The sequence below is a fragment of the Aquarana catesbeiana genome, linkage group LG03, assembly GCF_042186555.1.
Source record: "Aquarana catesbeiana isolate 2022-GZ linkage group LG03, ASM4218655v1, whole genome shotgun sequence".
Lineage (NCBI taxonomy): Eukaryota > Metazoa > Chordata > Amphibia > Anura > Ranidae > Aquarana > Aquarana catesbeiana.
In genome coordinates, this window is record NC_133326.1 from 531,514,690 (window position 1) to 531,531,740 (window position 17,051).

A 17,051-nucleotide genomic window follows, 5' to 3' on the forward strand; every position below is an offset into this window, starting at 1 on the left:
CTGCACTGCTCTTTTTGATAATTTTTCCATGTGCCCTTGTATTGGGGTTATGGTGTTCAGCTGCAGGACTCCCTTCACGGCTTTTTGACTCACTATTATTATTATTTTTTTAGCACCTAGCTCAATTTCTTCTTTACTAAAAGATCTGGAGTTGATTGTAAATGTGGTGTTTGCATTTGGAATCTATTGCTGTGAACCTATATCACACGTTCAAAGGAGCTATCCATGCAAGTGAAACAGGCCATTGTAAGGCTTTAAAAATTAAACAAATCCATCAGAGATATAGTAGCAACATTAGGAGTGGCAAAATCAACAGTTTGGTACATTCTGAGGAAAGAAGAATGCACTGGTGAGCTCAGCAGCATAAAAAGGCCTGGACGTCCACGGAAGACAACAGTGGTGGATGATCGCAGGATCCTCTCTATGGTAAAGAAAAACCCATTCACAACATCCAGGCAAGTGAAGAACACTCTCCAGGAGGTGGGCGTATCATTGCAAAAGTCTACAATTAGGAGAAGACTTCACCAAAGCAAATACAGAGGGTTCACAACAAGGTGCAAACCATTCATAAGCCTGAAGAATAGAAAAGCCAGATTAGACTTTGCTAAAAAGCATATTAAAAAGCCAGACCAGTTCTAGAAAAGCATTCTTTGGATGGATGAAACTAATTTAATCTGTACCAGAATGACGGGAAGAAAAAAGTGTGGCGAAGGCTTAGAACAGCTCATGATCCAAAGCACACAATGTTATCTGTAAAACATGGTGGAGGCAGTGTGATGGCATCAGCATGCATGGCTTCCAGTGGCACAGGGTCATTGGTGTTTATTGATGATGTGACAGAGGACAGAAGCAGCTGGATGAATTATGCAGTGTTTAGAGATATAATGTCAGCCCAGATTCAGCCAAATGCAGCAAAGTTGATTGGACGGCGCTTCACAGTACAGATGGACAATGATCCAAAACACAATGCAAAAGCAACCCAGGAGCTTTTGAAGCAAAAGAAGTGGAATATTCTGCAATGGCCGAGTCAATCACCTGATCTCAACCCAATTAAGTATGCATTTCACTTGCTGAAGGCAAAACTAAAGGCAGAAAAACTCACAAACAAAGAACAACTGAAGACAGCTGCAGAGTCTGGCAAAGCATCAGAAAGGAGGAAACCCAGTCTTTGGTAATGTCCATGGGTTCCAGCCTTCAGGCATTCATTGCCAGTAAAGGATTCTCAACAAAATATTAAAAATGAACATTTTATTTATGATTGTATAATTTGTCCAATTACATTTGAGCCCCTGAAAATGGGGGGACTGTGTATAAAAATGGTTGCAGTTCCTAAAATTGACTTATGTATATGACTTACTGACATATTTATGTTCAACCCCTTGATTTAAAGCTGAACGTCTGCACTTCACATTAATTTGGATTGTTTTGCTTTAATTTTATTTGATTAGAATTACTGACATGAATTCACTTTTTGATGATATTCAAATTTTTGGAGATGCACCTGTATAAGTGAGTACTTTACGTGTACTGACAAATATCTGCAGGTTATGTCTCAATCTGACTCTGACTTACCTTATGCACCCGTTTGGGTGCATATGTACCTGGGCAATCCGATCTGGAGACATCCCCAGAGGGACCCTCCTTCCCCCTTCCTTCCTCCCCCACTACAACCCCCCCCTTTTTTTTTCCCTTAGTCCATTAAAGCTGCCTTGCTATATCTGGTAACTAACGCTATGATCTTGTGTGGTAATTACCCCGGGCAGCCAGCTCAGAAAGCTTAATCTATGTCAAGCTCTAAGTTGTATATTATGTTAGAATGTTTCTCTTCTTACATGATTCTGATTATCTGACTCAATTACATCTGTCTTTTGGCTCTATGTAATGCAATTTCTATGCTCATATATGTGTTGAAAAATATGGAAATATGATGCAGTTACTGATTCTTTGATTTCATTGTTTAAGTCAGTGTTTCATACTATTCTCTGTAAGAAGTGTTTCCATAAATAAAGAATAATAATAAGAAGAAAAATATTTACCAGTGCCCATGAAATGCAGCCTTACCAGTGCCATAAATGCAGCTTGACCTGTGCCAAAGAAATGCAGCCTTTGCAGTGCCATAAATGCAGCCACTCGGGCTGCTCTGTCTTCTGTCTGAGTGTCAGGCCCAGCCGGGAGATCGCCCGGCACTTGTGGGGGCTTGGGATGTCTGTCCTCCACTCTCCTGCCTCTCTTCTGGTACTAACATGGTGGCGGCGAGGGAGCGGTGCCTGGTCAATATTCGCTCCATAAGATGCAGAGACATTTTCCCCCATATTTTGGGGAAAAAAAGTGCGTCTTATGGAGCAAAAAATAAGTATATATAAGTGAGAGACTATATATATATAAAAGTCCAATGATGTGAAATTCAAGTGTGCTTGAAGAACAAACTAAGACAGTTCAAATTAAATAGAGCAATTTGCCATTTACCAATCTAGTGAATATATTGAAGATGATGACCAAACACCTTGTGCCCTCCACTACAGGTAACAATGGCCTCTTACCAGATTAAAATTGATCCCTATGATAGGGATCAAGTAAGTATGTTGGTAATAATCCTCCAAATAACCAGCAATGGTCATAGCAAATCACCAACTTAAAAAACCTTGGTGACTCCATATGTCAACATGTCAGGCCGGGCAGCATCCACCCTCATAGGAAGGAGCAGAGCTGCACATAGTGTAAAACCACTATTAAAAATGAAAAGGTACTTGCAGATGTAGATTAAAAAGCAGCATGTAACAGCAAGTAACAGTGCCTTACCAAGCAATTACTTTTACAAAACTCTGCATTAGATACTCCTGACCTCTGCATTCAGATTACATACTACTGACCTCTGAGCTCAGACTACCTCTGATCTCTGTGTTCATTAAAAACCTCATTCTGGTCAGCCATTGAATATAAGCATGTTTGGCCATCCCTCTGGGGACTAAGGGCTAAATGTTTACTTAGTCCACGGGGTAAGGAATAGGCAAAAATACCTATCTAGGTTCACACTATTGTGGGTGTGGGAGTGCTAATATTTAAAGCGGTAATAAACTCAAAAACAACAATGTAGTATATTAGAGCCTACCAATCCTTAAATGTCGTGGCTGCATTCGTTTTCTTTTATGGATTTTACCCCCTTTGATTTTGCATGCTGATCCTGCCAGCAACAAACTTCCTGTCTTGCCCCGTACACACGGTTGGATTTTCCGATGGAAAATGTCTGATCGGAGCGTGTTGTCAGAAATTCCGACCGTGTGTGGACTCCATTGGACATTTTCCATCTGATTTTCCGACACACAAAGTTGGAGAGCAGGATATAAAATTTTCCGACAACAAAATTCGTTGTCGGAAATTCCGATCGTGTATACACAAATCCGACGGACAAAGTGCCACACATGCTCAAAATAAATAAAGAGATGAAAGCTATTGGCCACTGCCCCGTTTATAGTCCCGACGTACGTGTTTTACGTCACTGCGTTTAGAACGATCGGATTTCCCGACAACTTTGTGTGACTGTGTGTATGCAAGACAAGTTTGAGCCAACATCTGTCAGAAAAAATCCTAGGATTTTGTTGTCGGAACGTCCGAACAAAGTCCGACCGTGTGTACGGGGCATAAGAGTGTTTGCATTCTGGATGTAGTAAATCAGACACATTTGGACAGAAGCATTATCAGTCTGGGGAGAGGGTAGTGTTAGATTAGCAGATTTAGATGGATTTGATTAACAAATTAAAGTTTAACTCCAGCTTATGCCGCGTACACACGACCGGTTTTGCCATCGGAATAAACTCCAAAGGTTTCTCCGACGGAATTCCATTCAAGCGGTCTTGCCTACACACAGTCAACCCAAAGTCCGACCGTCCAGAACACGGTGAAGTACAACACTTACAACGGGACTAGAAAACGGAAGTTCAATAGCTAGTAGCCAATAGCTTCCGTCTCGTACTTGCTTCAGAGCATGCGTCGTTTTTGGTCCGTCGGAACAGCATACAGACGATCGGTTTTCCCGATAGGAATTGGTTCAGTCAGAAATATTTGGAACATGTTCTATTTCTAGGTCCGTCAGAATTTTCGAAAAAAGAAAAAAGCCCAATGAGGCCTCCACATGATCGAAATAGAAGATGAAAAGCTTCCGTCTGACTTTTTCTGTTGGACATTCCGCTCGTGTGTACGCGGCTTAACACTTTATAAGCAGTTACAGACAACTGTTTTTTCCTTTGGGATAAAGGATTTACATAAATAAATAAAAGCAGATCATTGTAGGCACCCCTGTCAGTGAGCAATGTTTCAACCCTCTAACTGCTACTTGGACAGCTTGGTCTATTAAAGAAAGTTGAAAAATAACAGACTTACTGGCTGGATCAGCTAGTAAAGAAATAAAGGGAATAAGCCTAAACAAATAAAATGAATGCATCCACCATATCTAAGAATTGGTAAGCTGCATTTCATATTCATTTTTTATTGTGGATTTAATAAAAAGCTAACGGGAAGTTCAGCTTTAGCAGCTGTTTAAAACAACTGAATATTAAACACAGTTTTTTTTTCTTCTTTTAATTAGGGATTGGTTGACAGGCAATTTCTGTAAGAGTATACATTAGGAAGTTACTCATGTATACATTAGCAATCATATTATCTCTTTTGCAACTAATTAATTGTTAATATCTTCCATTTAGCATCTGGAACGCTGGATTCCCAACTCTCAACCATGCACTATCTGCATTTGTCTGGATAACAGGATGATTAACTGCTCACCCAAGCCGTGCCCAACCGTCGAACGTAATCCAGCCAATACATATCTGTTTCTCAGTACTCCTGGTTAAGTGATGAAGTGCTAACAGCCTATTAATGTCTCATTTTATTTCAGCAATCACTTGTGGCCCTTGTGAAATTCCAAAGCTGAAGAAGACTTCCGATCATTGCTGCCCAGAATATGAGTGCGGTGGGTACTTTGTTATTAAACCCTTTCAATGCCAGAGGTACTGTGTGTGTTTTTGGTTTTGCATCTCAGATCAGAAGGCTGGATGTTATGTCAGATGTAGGTTTTGCTGCATTCAGGACCCCTCTGTGTTGTCACGAAACCATGTACAGATGCTAGCATGGGACTCATTCAAGGGTGTAACTATCTGCGACGGGCCCCCCTAGCAAATTCTTTAAAACTGAACCCAAGGCAAATAAGGCAGATAAACTACTAATAAGGGAGCTTTGGTACCTGTCAAATTATTTTTATTTCTCTATATTTGTTTCTGAGGTTTACATATCTCTGCCACACTACACACCCCTATATAATATTATTATTTATTATTATTATACAGGATTTATATAATACCAACAGCTTTACAATGTAGAGGGGGAACTGTACAGTACAAATACAATACAATTTAATGGAGCTTACAATCTAAAGGTATATGTAGTTAAAAAATACAAATAAGTCTCCTTCCTACCCCCAACCTATGACTGGACAGAGAATGGAGAAGCAGCACAGTAATGAGTAAATATCCTTGTCACTCTGTTTTCCTGCTATCAGCATGTTCCTTGTTAGCACAGGAACTGATTGGCTCTTTGTGCTGCTTCTCCATCTCGTAGTCTCAGCTCTGCTGTACAGGGGGATGAAAGATTCTAATATAGAATCAAGTTAATGCGATAGTAAAGTCTATGAACATAAAACAAGTTTCCACCTGCAAGGCAATATCATAATTAAATCATTATGAAAGACTTACCTTAAAGTGGTTGTAAACCCGAAAAGACAAAAAACCCTGTGAGATAAAGGCATAATGAGCTAGTATGCATCGCATACTAGCTCATTATGAAATATTTACCTTAGATCGAAGCTGTTGCAGCGGCCCCGCACACTGCTGTGACCGTTGACATGTCTCCCGGAGTTATTTCTGGGTTTGTAGGCTCCGGCTCTGTAATTGGCCAGAGCCGCGATGACGTCACTCCCGTGATGATGTTTGTGCAAGCGTGTATGGTAAATATCTCCTAAACTGTGCAGGTTTAGGAGATATTTACAGGAGCTACAGGTAAGGCTTTAAAGGGGAGTTCCAACCCGAAATTAAAAAAAATGAGTAATGCGTTTAAAAAAAATAAAAAAAAAACATTTGGAGAAAATTTTTTTTTTACTCACCTCTAAATGCCTGTTGCTAGGGGGTCCCTTGAGTCTGCCTCCTTCGGTGCCTGGGCTCCTGACGTCACTTCCCTCGGTGCAGGAAGGGAGATCGCCTCTCTCCCTCCCTTTTGTCAATCATCTGGGACACGTGACCGGTCCCAGAAGATTGCGGGGACAGAAACAGCGCGCAGCGCGGCTCGTGCACGCGCAGTGTGTGCCCAGCTGTGAAGCCACAGCTGGGCGCCCACAGTTAGAATGCTGGCGCCACCGAGCGGAGGGGGGGACGAACGGGGCTTCGATCCCCCGCATTGCTGGACCCTGGGACAGGTAAGTGTCCAATTAAAGGTCAGCATCTGCAGTATATGTAGCTGCTGACTTTTAATTTTTTTTTTTTTTAAATGGGAACCCCACTTTAAACCACTTTAAAATAAAGCTGTCACCGTTGCAGAGGCTTCCATCTTCAGCCGATCTACCTTCCGGGTTTGCAGACTCCGGCCGTCTGACTGGCCGAGCAGTGATGACATCACTTCCGCACATGCGTGTGGGAGTTTCAGCCGCGGCACACAGCTCTGAAGGAACAGCATGGGTTTGCCTTTCTTTCAGAGCGCATGTGCCAGTAATGTCATCGGCTGCTGCTTGCTAGAATATCTCCTTAACGGTGCACGTTTAGGAGATATTCATTGTACCTACAGTTAAGCTTTATTATAAGCTTACCTGTCAGTAAAAATAAACAAGGAGCTTTTACTACCACTTTAATATACCTATACTGTTTTATTAAAATAGATTAAATTACATATTGTAGTCAATCTAAAGGCAAAACTTTTTTTTTACATTTTGGATAGAGTGGGCAACGCCAGTTTTTTATTTTTTATCTGTATCTCACTAGGGAGATTTCCCTTCACTTCCTATTCTGTGGACTCAAAAGGTAGTGACAGGATATCATTCCAATGTGGGGGAAATCCCCTTTAAGGCTTCATTCACACTTTACGTTTCTGGAATGTGCGACAAAGCACAAAGAAAATGTGCATTTTGCTGCAGGTTCGGAAACATGCTGCAAACGCGTGTTGTGCTTGCGGTGCCATTAATTGTCAATGGCACCCCAAGTGCAGTCAGCAGATGCGTTTTGCCACTTGGGAAACGCGTAACAAATGCAACAAAATATTCACTGCAAAATGTTCCACGCTCCATGTCCGAAAAGGTTCTGGAGCTTCTTTGGCCCATTTGTTATCCATAGGGCAAGTGAATGGGCTACCCTATGCATGATGCATGGAAACAGGCAAAAAAGAGAGCAAGGATCAAAAGTTCCCACTATGCAAAGATGTGAATGTGGCCTTGGGGCTCTTACATACTTATGCAGAGGCCTGTATTTTTCTGCAGGAACGCAGGACTCCACAAGGGCACGCAGTAAACAATTGTGCCGAGCCCTGGGTGCCGAGATGTGCTGTGAGGCCAACTGATGTGCTGCCAGAGCTCAACTGAAGGCTCCATGTCATCACAGTTTCTACACACCGCAGCTGAGCTGTGGTGCACAGAAATTAATTAAATGTCATTTTAAGATATTAATACAGTTAGAAGAAGAAAAAAGTCACTTAAACGCTTAAACGCACATGGTATCGCCCCCTCCCAGCTCTCACACTGTCAACTGTCTGCACAGTAAAACCATGTTTTTTACTGTGTGGGACAGTATAAGCAGGACCTTAGACAGTTGTCACAAGAACATGTGCCCTCATTGGAAGATTTCACCTCTATTCCTGTTCTGGTAGCAGCTCAAAAGTTAGGATTTACCCTCACTTTGGTTTCCAGTGATTTTTATTGATTCCAGTGCATGGACAATGCCTATACTGGGGAGATTCAATTTCCCTATTTGTCCTGGTGACCCTTGTCAAAAAAGTGAATGCAACCATATATCCAATTGTTTTCTGTCAGATTACTTGGTGACATTTCTGTTTTTGATCAATTTCTATTTGACCACAATTATTTTTTTAATGTATTAAAGCGGGGGTCCACCTATTTATCGTTTTTTTTTTTTTGAGTTCATTCACAAACTTTTCTTCTCAGCATTACATACTCACATATTGTGTGTAATATGTCCGCCTGTGTCAGATTTCGTCGGAAAGAATAACTTATATTATTCACTGCAGGCGGTTTCCATCTTCATTGTGGGCATTTGAAGCTCACAAGCATTTATTTCCTGGATGTGGTGAATGCTGTGCTCCCAGCATTCACTGCTCATTCCCGCACATGCTCAGTGGCATCCTGGGAAGCCTGAGACTAGCTCCCAGGAGTCTGGGAGAGGCTAGAAACACGCCTACTCCCACGGGAGGAGAACCAGGAAGTGCAAAGAAGAATAGAAAAATAAAAGGTAATTACGGCGATTTAAATTTTTTTAAACGGCGTGTCAGCATCTAGGCAAGGAAGAGAATACATACAGATATTGTTCAAAATTTGGGTGGAACCCCGCTTTAAATTGATTTAAAATCATAAAACTGGTCAAAGTTTGTCATACAACATTTTGGCCAAGCGCATTTGTTAATGGTAGGTTGCACTTGCTCTTTCACCCATATTTTACCATATTAGCTATGAAAAGCTGGTTGAAATTTAATAGGTAATGCTTTGTATATGTCCAGCATGGGAGCCTACTCACTCCCATGAAGAATTCAGCCTGTGAGGGGGCAAATAAGTAAAAACACCAGTTTTGGGTGGACATCTATATTCTTTTCTTCATATTATACGTTCATATTGAATCATTCAATAATGAATATCTCCCTCCCAGGTTATAAAACACTTTGTTTTGTTCAGTGATTTCTGTGGTTTCGGAAATGTCTAGGCTTTGGCAGATGCAGAGCACATCCACCGTAATATTTCAGTGGAAAATATTTTTGTCATTAGAACTGACTCAGTGTCTATCTTGTGCAGAGGATTCCAAGAATGACACGTCAATCGCTAAAGCACGCCAAACACTAATTCCACTCAGATAATAAAGTACAATCTGTTGTCAATGTGTGTGGCTTTTGTTTGTTTGACATTCAGTTTGTTTCATAATTTTGTATTTACACGTACCTTGAGGCCAGTGGAAAAATGAAAAACCTTCAGTACCTGTTTTCTAAAGACACGTAGGGCCTCAAATGTCAGATAGTCACCATTTTGGGACCATAAAAAGACAAGTTTCTTGCTGCAGTCTAATCTGTGTAATTAATTATATGTAGGCCCCAAACAGTGAATGTAGGATGTTCTTTGGGGTCCTCATCCCACAATTTGATGGCCCTTTGGTTAAACCACAAAGCGTGGGTGAAATTTGTTTTAAAAAAAAGTTTTTTTCTTTATATAGAAGGTATGATTTTTTAGGTGTATTGTTATGCATCGTACACATGAGCGGATTCTCCGTCGGAAAAAACTTGGATGGTTTTTCCGACGGAATTCCGCTCAAGCTTGCCTTGCATACACATATTCACACAAAAGTTCTCTGAACTTTCGACCGTCAAGAACGCAGTGATGTACAACACTACGACGAGCCAAGAAAATGAAGTTCAATGCTTCCGAGCATGCGTGGAATTGTTTCCGAGCATGCATAGGAATTTTGCACGTCGGAATTTGTACAGACGATCGCATTTTCGAATAGGAACTTTTTCCGACCAAAAAATTTAGAACCTGCTCTCAATCATTTGCTGGCGGGAATTTCCCGCCAGCAAAAGTCCGATGGAGCATACACATGGTCGCATTTTCCGACCAAAAGCTCTCATCGGTCTTTTGCTGGCCGAATTTCTGATCGTGTGTACGCAGCATTATGCCCTGTACACACGGTCGGACATTGATCTGACATTCCGACAACAAAATCTATGGATTTTTTCCGATAGATGTTAGCTCAAACTTGTCTTGCATACACACGGTCACACAAAGTTGTCGCAAAATCCGATTGTTCTGAACGCGGTGACTTAAAACACGTACATCGGGACTATAAACGGGGCAGTAGCCAATAGCTTTCATCTCTTAATTTATTCTGAGCATGCGTGGCACTTTGTGCGTCGGATTTGTGTACACACGATCGGAATTTCCGACAACGGATTTTGTTGTCGGAAAATTTTATAGCAAGCTATTAAACTTTGTGTGTCGGAAATTCCTATGGAAAATGTGTGATGGAGCCTACACACGGTCGGAATTTTCGACAACAAGGTCCTATCACACATTTTCCATCGGAAAATCCTATCCTGTGTACAGGGCATAAGAGTAGTCTTGATTTTTTTAAATTTTCTGATCTTTGTATTTGTGTTGTTTTCCTTTTTTTTTTTTTTATATTATTTGATCTTTATTGTGTATTGCTGCTCTTACTGTTATATTTTACTTTAAACTTTTTTAAAAGAAAATTAAACACTAGATGTTTAAAACATTTTCAGCAGCTGGCTAAAAGTATTAGTTTCCCTTTCAGAAAAAAAATGAAAAGGCAAATTAACACCTCACACTCTCGCCAACCCCCCCTTGCCCCCCTCTCCCAGGTCCCTGCTGCATTTACCTCCATGGGTGATACAGTTTCACCATTCACGCAACCCGATGCAGTGGCCCTGGGGTTTGAAAACCATACTGTTCTTCTCTTTCTTTCTGGTGTAGCGGGACAGTGAAACTGTAGCACCCATGGAGGTAAGAACAGCAGGGACCAGGGGGGTATGGAGGGTATAGGGCAAGGTTTCTCACTTTGGGTGGAGGAACCCTTGGTAAAAAGTTTGAGATCTCAGGGAACCCCTGAAATAATGTTCAGATCTACAGCTCACGGAACATTGGTGTGCTCAGCGAGCTGTTGATACAACAACAATTATTTTAAGAAATAACATCAAATATTATAATCATTATTAAAACCTACCTATTTATTGTAAAACTTGTGCTTGTGTTTGCATTTTTCTGCATGGATGTTCAATTCTGTGTCAGACTTGAAATAAGAAGGGTACATGGGAGGCAGCAGGGCACATTGCATGGGGGCAGGGCACATTATGGGGCACACAGCAGGGCACATTACATAGGATCAGGGCACCTTGGATCAGAGCACCTTACATGGGATCATGACACATGGGATCAGAGCACCATACATGGGATCAGAGCACCTTACATGGGATCAGGATACCATACATGGGATCAGGGCATGTGAGATCAGAGCACATGGGATCAGAGCACCTTACACGGGATCGTGGCACATGGGATCAGAGCACCTTACATGGGATCAGGATACCATACATGGGATCAGGGCATGTGAGATCAGAGCACATGGGATCAGAGCACCTTACATGGGATCGTGGCACATGGGATCAGAGCACCATACATGGGATCAGAGCACCTTACATGGGATCAGGATACCATACATGGGATCAGGGCAAATGGCAGGGCAGCGGTCTACTTCATTTGCAGAGCTAAGCAGGGTAGTGATGAGTCCTCTTCTACCACGGTGTTCCCCGCCCACCCCTCCTCTAATCCTCTCTTTCTATGGATCACAGGTTAAGTCACATATATGCACCCATGGCGGACAGGAGGGGAGGAGGGGCTGGCGGGGAGTAGTGCTGCTCAGCTACCCAATCAGAGCCGCTTTATGTGTAGCTGTGTATGAGTCAGCCAAGGGGATGCAATCTACCCATCTGCTGCCTGTAACGGGTAGATTGTGCAGAAACCCTGGGGATCCCTTGTGGAAGCCCAGTTGAATAACGCTGCAGTAGAGTATGTGACGCAATCCGGATAACCCGTTGGGAAGCTGCTTCCCAAGTCGCGGAGCACGAGACCAATCTGGCTATAGTAACCCAAAGGACCAGACAACACCAGTCTTGGAGTGAACTAGAATAAGAACTGCTTTATTTGAGAAACACACACTGAATTTATACAGAAAAACATCAAAAAAGGGCTACTCCTATTATCTCACACAATGGTCACTTTAGACCGTAGAGCTAATCCTATTATCATGACAATGACTACCCCAGACAGTCCGGCTCTCCCATAGGACTAACTTCTGCATAAGAAGCCAGAAGCAAATAGTGACCAGCCATGGATAACTTAAGAACACATTAAAACACAGAGTTCTCCGGGCAAAGGTTCTCCTGCAGCCCAAAGTCCGTGACAGAGTATTAGTTCAGTTTTTCATTTTTTATGAAAAGGTTGACTAACACCTACAGTGTGTCCAGCTCTTTCATGTTCCTTCAAGATCAATGTTCTTGTAGTTTTCCAAATCCCCTAATTGCTGGCCCCTTTTTCCAGTTTACAGGGTCCTGTGGAGCCACTGTTTTGTGCTTGGTCCCAGGAGCATGCTGGGGCTAGGAATAATGGGACATGTAGTCCTGAGGAGGGGGAAGGTGTAACGTGTGATGACTCAGTGGTGTGTGCTTATCTATAGCAAGTTCAGGAAAAGGGGCACAGAAGGCAAGAGGCTGTATCTGTTGAACAATAGCAGTGTAAGTCTTTCTGAACCTTTTTTAAACTATGCAGTTATTTTCCTGTGCAATACTTATATATTCCAATATCTTTCTAAAAAAAGAAACTTTAGAACTACTTTAAAAACCAACAAACTACCAAACTTCACCCTAATTTGAATTTTCCTATTGACTTCTACGCATTTAACCAAAAGGGCAAAATTGCGATGAAATCTGATTTTCCAGGGAAATAAAAACTCTCAATTTTGCTTAAAGTACAGATAGTAAGGGTGAGAATTTTCCAAAGGAACCTCAGGTCAAGATGAGGAACCTCAGGTCAGTGTAAGAAACCTCAGTTCGGTGTGACTGCTGCTGTTGGCTCTTACAGTGTATGTTATGGCCAAATGAAAGAAAAAAGTTTATTCAGTATATGCATTTACCTTTCTCTATTATCCCTTTAAAAACACTGCAAGTACACCAAAATAAATGGAACTAGAAAGGCAGCATGCTTCTAACTTCCTGTGTGGACGGACAGCACAGTGCCATAGTGCCTGAAATTACATTTTCCTTACAATATTTTTAGCCCTGCCTGCTAGACTACAGAACTCTGCCTGTCCCCCACCTCTCTGTGTTCTGCTTCATAAAATACATTGATTTGATTCCCAGTAAAACAGTGCTGCTGCCTTGAAGCCCAAGAGCCTGTCCATAAACTGTAATTTGGGTAATGCCTGGACATACACTTTATGTAGTCCATTCCCAGCTTTTCTCCATAGGCATGGCAGCCAATAACTTTTAGCTTTATTTACTTAACAAGACTAGGGCAAGGGCTAAGAAGCATCTCCTTATATCATGACCATCAGTGAGGGGCCTCCTTTCATCATGGCTCCAAGGGCCTAATATTCCCTAATATTAATATTTTACCTTTACTAAAAAACTGCTTATGCAGGTAAGTGGCACCAGTAGATAAAAAAAAAAAATATGCAGCTTTAAACATAGTTGAAAAACACACTTGCTATAAGTGTAGGCCTTTTACATACTTCCCAAAGCCTGGCCAAAAACTTTCACAGATGGCATAATCCTATCCTGCCTTGTTGCTAGGATGTTGCTAAGCGATTCCCAGCTGTTACTGCTCCCCCCCATCATCACAGGAGCGAGTTCTCACATACCCCGCAACATGTGTGGTGCCCACTATCTCCTCTGTCACAGCATCACTGAGCTCAGAGCTCCTGTGACAGGGGAGAGATTGTGTATGCAAAAGGGTTTAAAGTGGCTGGGAGGGTCATAGCAGCATCCTAGCAGCAAGACAGGATGGGGGGATACCATCTCTGGGAGTTTCTCAGTCAGGCTTTGAGAGGTATGTAAATGGCCTACACCTACCGTATATATCAAGGACATTATTCAACTTTGATCAAAGCTGCACAGTTTGTTTTTATCCACATGTGCCCCTTACCTTCATAAGCAGTTGGTGGTAAAGGTGAACCAACTCTTTAAAACTGACCCTCCCCCACTTTTTCCAAAATAAAAAAAATGCTGGAGTTACCCTTTTATATTTACAATAGTTAATATAAAAAAAATATTGGTAAGATTTATTTCAAAATTATTTTATTCACCTAACAATTCAAATTCCTATAAAGAGCACTTCTTAAAAACCGATCCCTCGTATGCAAAATGTGTTATTTTCCTCATTAATAGCTGTCAGTTCACGTATGAGAATCACTGAATCGCTTTTTGCATTCCGTCAGTCTGGCAGGAATATATTATTCAATTTTATTTCTTCACATGTCTTCTTTGACAATTCATAATCATTTCTACACCTCTGAATATCCTACTGCTTTGTTATTAAAGACTTGGGCGAGACTTTATAGAAGGACCCGAGGGTAAGGTGAGGATTTGTGTTGTATTTTATATACAGCGAAAGGTTGCATCCTGTTCCTACAGGTTAATAATGTCAGGCTACTTGATGTTTTTCTCATCCTGGACGGTAAACAGACCTCTTCCTGTGAGGTTGCCATAACAATGAACAAAGCGATATTATTTCGTAATTTCAAAAATCACTTCTTACATACAAACATTTCAGAAGTCTTCCTTAATCCCTTCATTTGACAAATTTTACCTTCCTTCCTCTCAGATCTGTTGGAAAATGTTTGTTATGTAGACATGCAGCGTTTTAATCTATTGGCTAGGTGTGAAACTGAGGCCCTCCAGGCTCTACTTGTTATGTTGGGGCTTTGTTGAGGACTGTCTTTGAGCCTAGTTGGATTATACTCCTTTGATTCTTTGTATGTTTTACATCAGATTTACTTCAACACCTACATTTTCTTTTTAAGAGCCCATTTCACTTTGTTTTTTCATGAGAGTAAACCAAAAGAGACAGGGACACTGTAGAAACAAACAGCTAAGAGGCTACTCTACTAAAGAGGTCCCACCACTAAAGAGTCCTGTGGTGGTAAAGAGGGGAAAAGGGGACTGTCCTCGGGAAACAGGGACAAGTGGTAATCTTACTTTAAAGCTGAACTCCAGCCTTACCATCAGTCTTACACACTTGTACAGGCTCCTCTCCTGTACTGAGAATGTTCACTCTAATTTCTCTGCACACTGTGAACTACAGCAAGCCAGATAGATTCTCATTTCCTGGCTGGAGGACATCCACCATCATCTGACACTTTCCCTTCAGGCATGACTGCCCCTTTCATTCTCTGAATTTCAGTTCTTTCATTTAATAGAGGCAAAGGCATCAAATGTGGACATTACTTAGGGTGGTCTACACGCAAATGCAGCCTGCCTAGGAACACCCACTCTTCCAGACTGACAGCCGCCCATCAAAACATTTGGATATTTACATAACTCTTCCAAAGAGCCAATCCACTGCTTGCATCAGGGCTGAGGGCTCTTGGGAAGAGTACTAAGGCAGGGTTCTGTAATGTTTTCAGGAAGCTATGTACTGCACCCTGCTCACCCCTCCCGCTGCCATGATCTGCCTGCATTGAATACAGAAATACAGAGACCTAGTGATGACCATAATATAAAGTATGTATTGAAAATGAAAAAGTTTTATTTAAAAATGACATTAGCATGTTATTGAGAGGGGACAATGACACAGGAAAAGCAAAATATAAGCTGATTAAGCTTAAACTTCAAGTAATTGATAATGGCAGCTTGAGAACTACACTAAGGGAACTTCCCAGGATATGCTGATCCAGTTAGTACAATACATTTTCCTTGGGGGGGTTTAGATAGCTGTACACTAAAGATGCATAATTGATTATAAATTCCTTTTACATATACCTTTGTTTGGGGCACCTGAGGTGTGGATATAGTCCCGGTGCCACAATAAATTGATTATGAAAAGTGTGTGTGCATTTGTGTGTGTGGAGAAAAAAAAAAGTAAAAAATAAATTTATTCTTTGACAATCCTAATCAATGCTATGAAACCCAATATGTCATTTTATTAAAATTGCTTTTTCTTAATTTTTTTTCCACAGTTTGTGATAAGAGTACCTGTAGCTTACCTCCTATACCACTCTGTGAAAATGGAATGGCACCCGTACTTACCAACCCTGGAGAATGCACGCCGATCTATAGATGTGGTACGCTTCATGTCTTCATGCGTATAATTTATCTTTAAATACTCTAACGATATACTGTGTGTGTGTGTATATATATATATATATATATATATATATATATATATATATATATATATATATATATATATATATATATTTTATAGTGCCTCCAAAAGGTATTCAGAGCTCTTGAAATTTTCCACATTTTGTCATGTTACAACCAACAACAGAAATGACCAACACAAAGTGACACATAATTGTGAAGTGAAGGAAAATGATAAATGGTTTTCAACACTTTTTACAAATATCTGAAAAGTGCGGTGTGTATTCAGCCCCCCCCCTCAGTCAATACTAGAACCACCTTTTGCTGCAATTACAGCTTCATGTCTTTTTGGGTATGTCTACACTAGCTTTGCACATCTAGAGAGTGATATTTTTGCCCATTCTTCTTTGCAAAATAGCTCAAGCTCTGTCAGATTGCATGGAGAGCGTCTGTGAACAGCAATTTTAAAGTTTTGCCGCGGATTCTCAATTGGATTTAGGTCTTGACTTTGACTGGGCCATTCTAACACATACAGTACACCAAGTTCCTTAAGCGCTAGGAGTTGTCAGTCATGTATGTGAATATGGGACCTGGGAGGGTATAAATTGGACTACAGCCCAGTGCAGCTGCCAACCACTGGAAAATGAATAATAGGAGACAAGAAACACAAAAAGCAGCGCTCTATGGGTACATTCAAAAAGTACATGTAGACCAATAGCTAAATAAAAGCTAGTTTATTGCACAAAAAAGGTAAATAACCACTGTGTGTTATGATATTTAAAGCAAAACCGGTACCACACTGACATCTGGGTAGGAGGGGGTTAACATCATCCAGTTGGCTTGCTAGTAGGATGTGGCGAATGGACGACCTGAACCACATTGAAAGCGATGACAACCTGATGGGAAAAGAATGATAGGTAGCTCCCAGCCTTCAA

The 17,051-nt window shown here is 41.2% G+C and overlaps 1 protein-coding gene across 1 annotated transcript in view; it reads left to right on the top strand.

The window, feature by feature from the left end:
* Window positions 1-17,051, top strand: part of VWF (von Willebrand factor) — a 363,569-nt gene that overhangs the window by 273,677 nt on the left and 72,841 nt on the right. Inside the window, exons 39-41 of the mRNA XM_073621285.1 lie at window positions 4,698-4,800; window positions 4,889-4,963; window positions 15,990-16,094. Of these exons, the coding sequence (XP_073477386.1) occupies window positions 4,698-4,800; window positions 4,889-4,963; window positions 15,990-16,094 (283 nt within the window). The remainder of the gene's footprint in view (window positions 1-4,697; window positions 4,801-4,888; window positions 4,964-15,989; window positions 16,095-17,051) is intronic.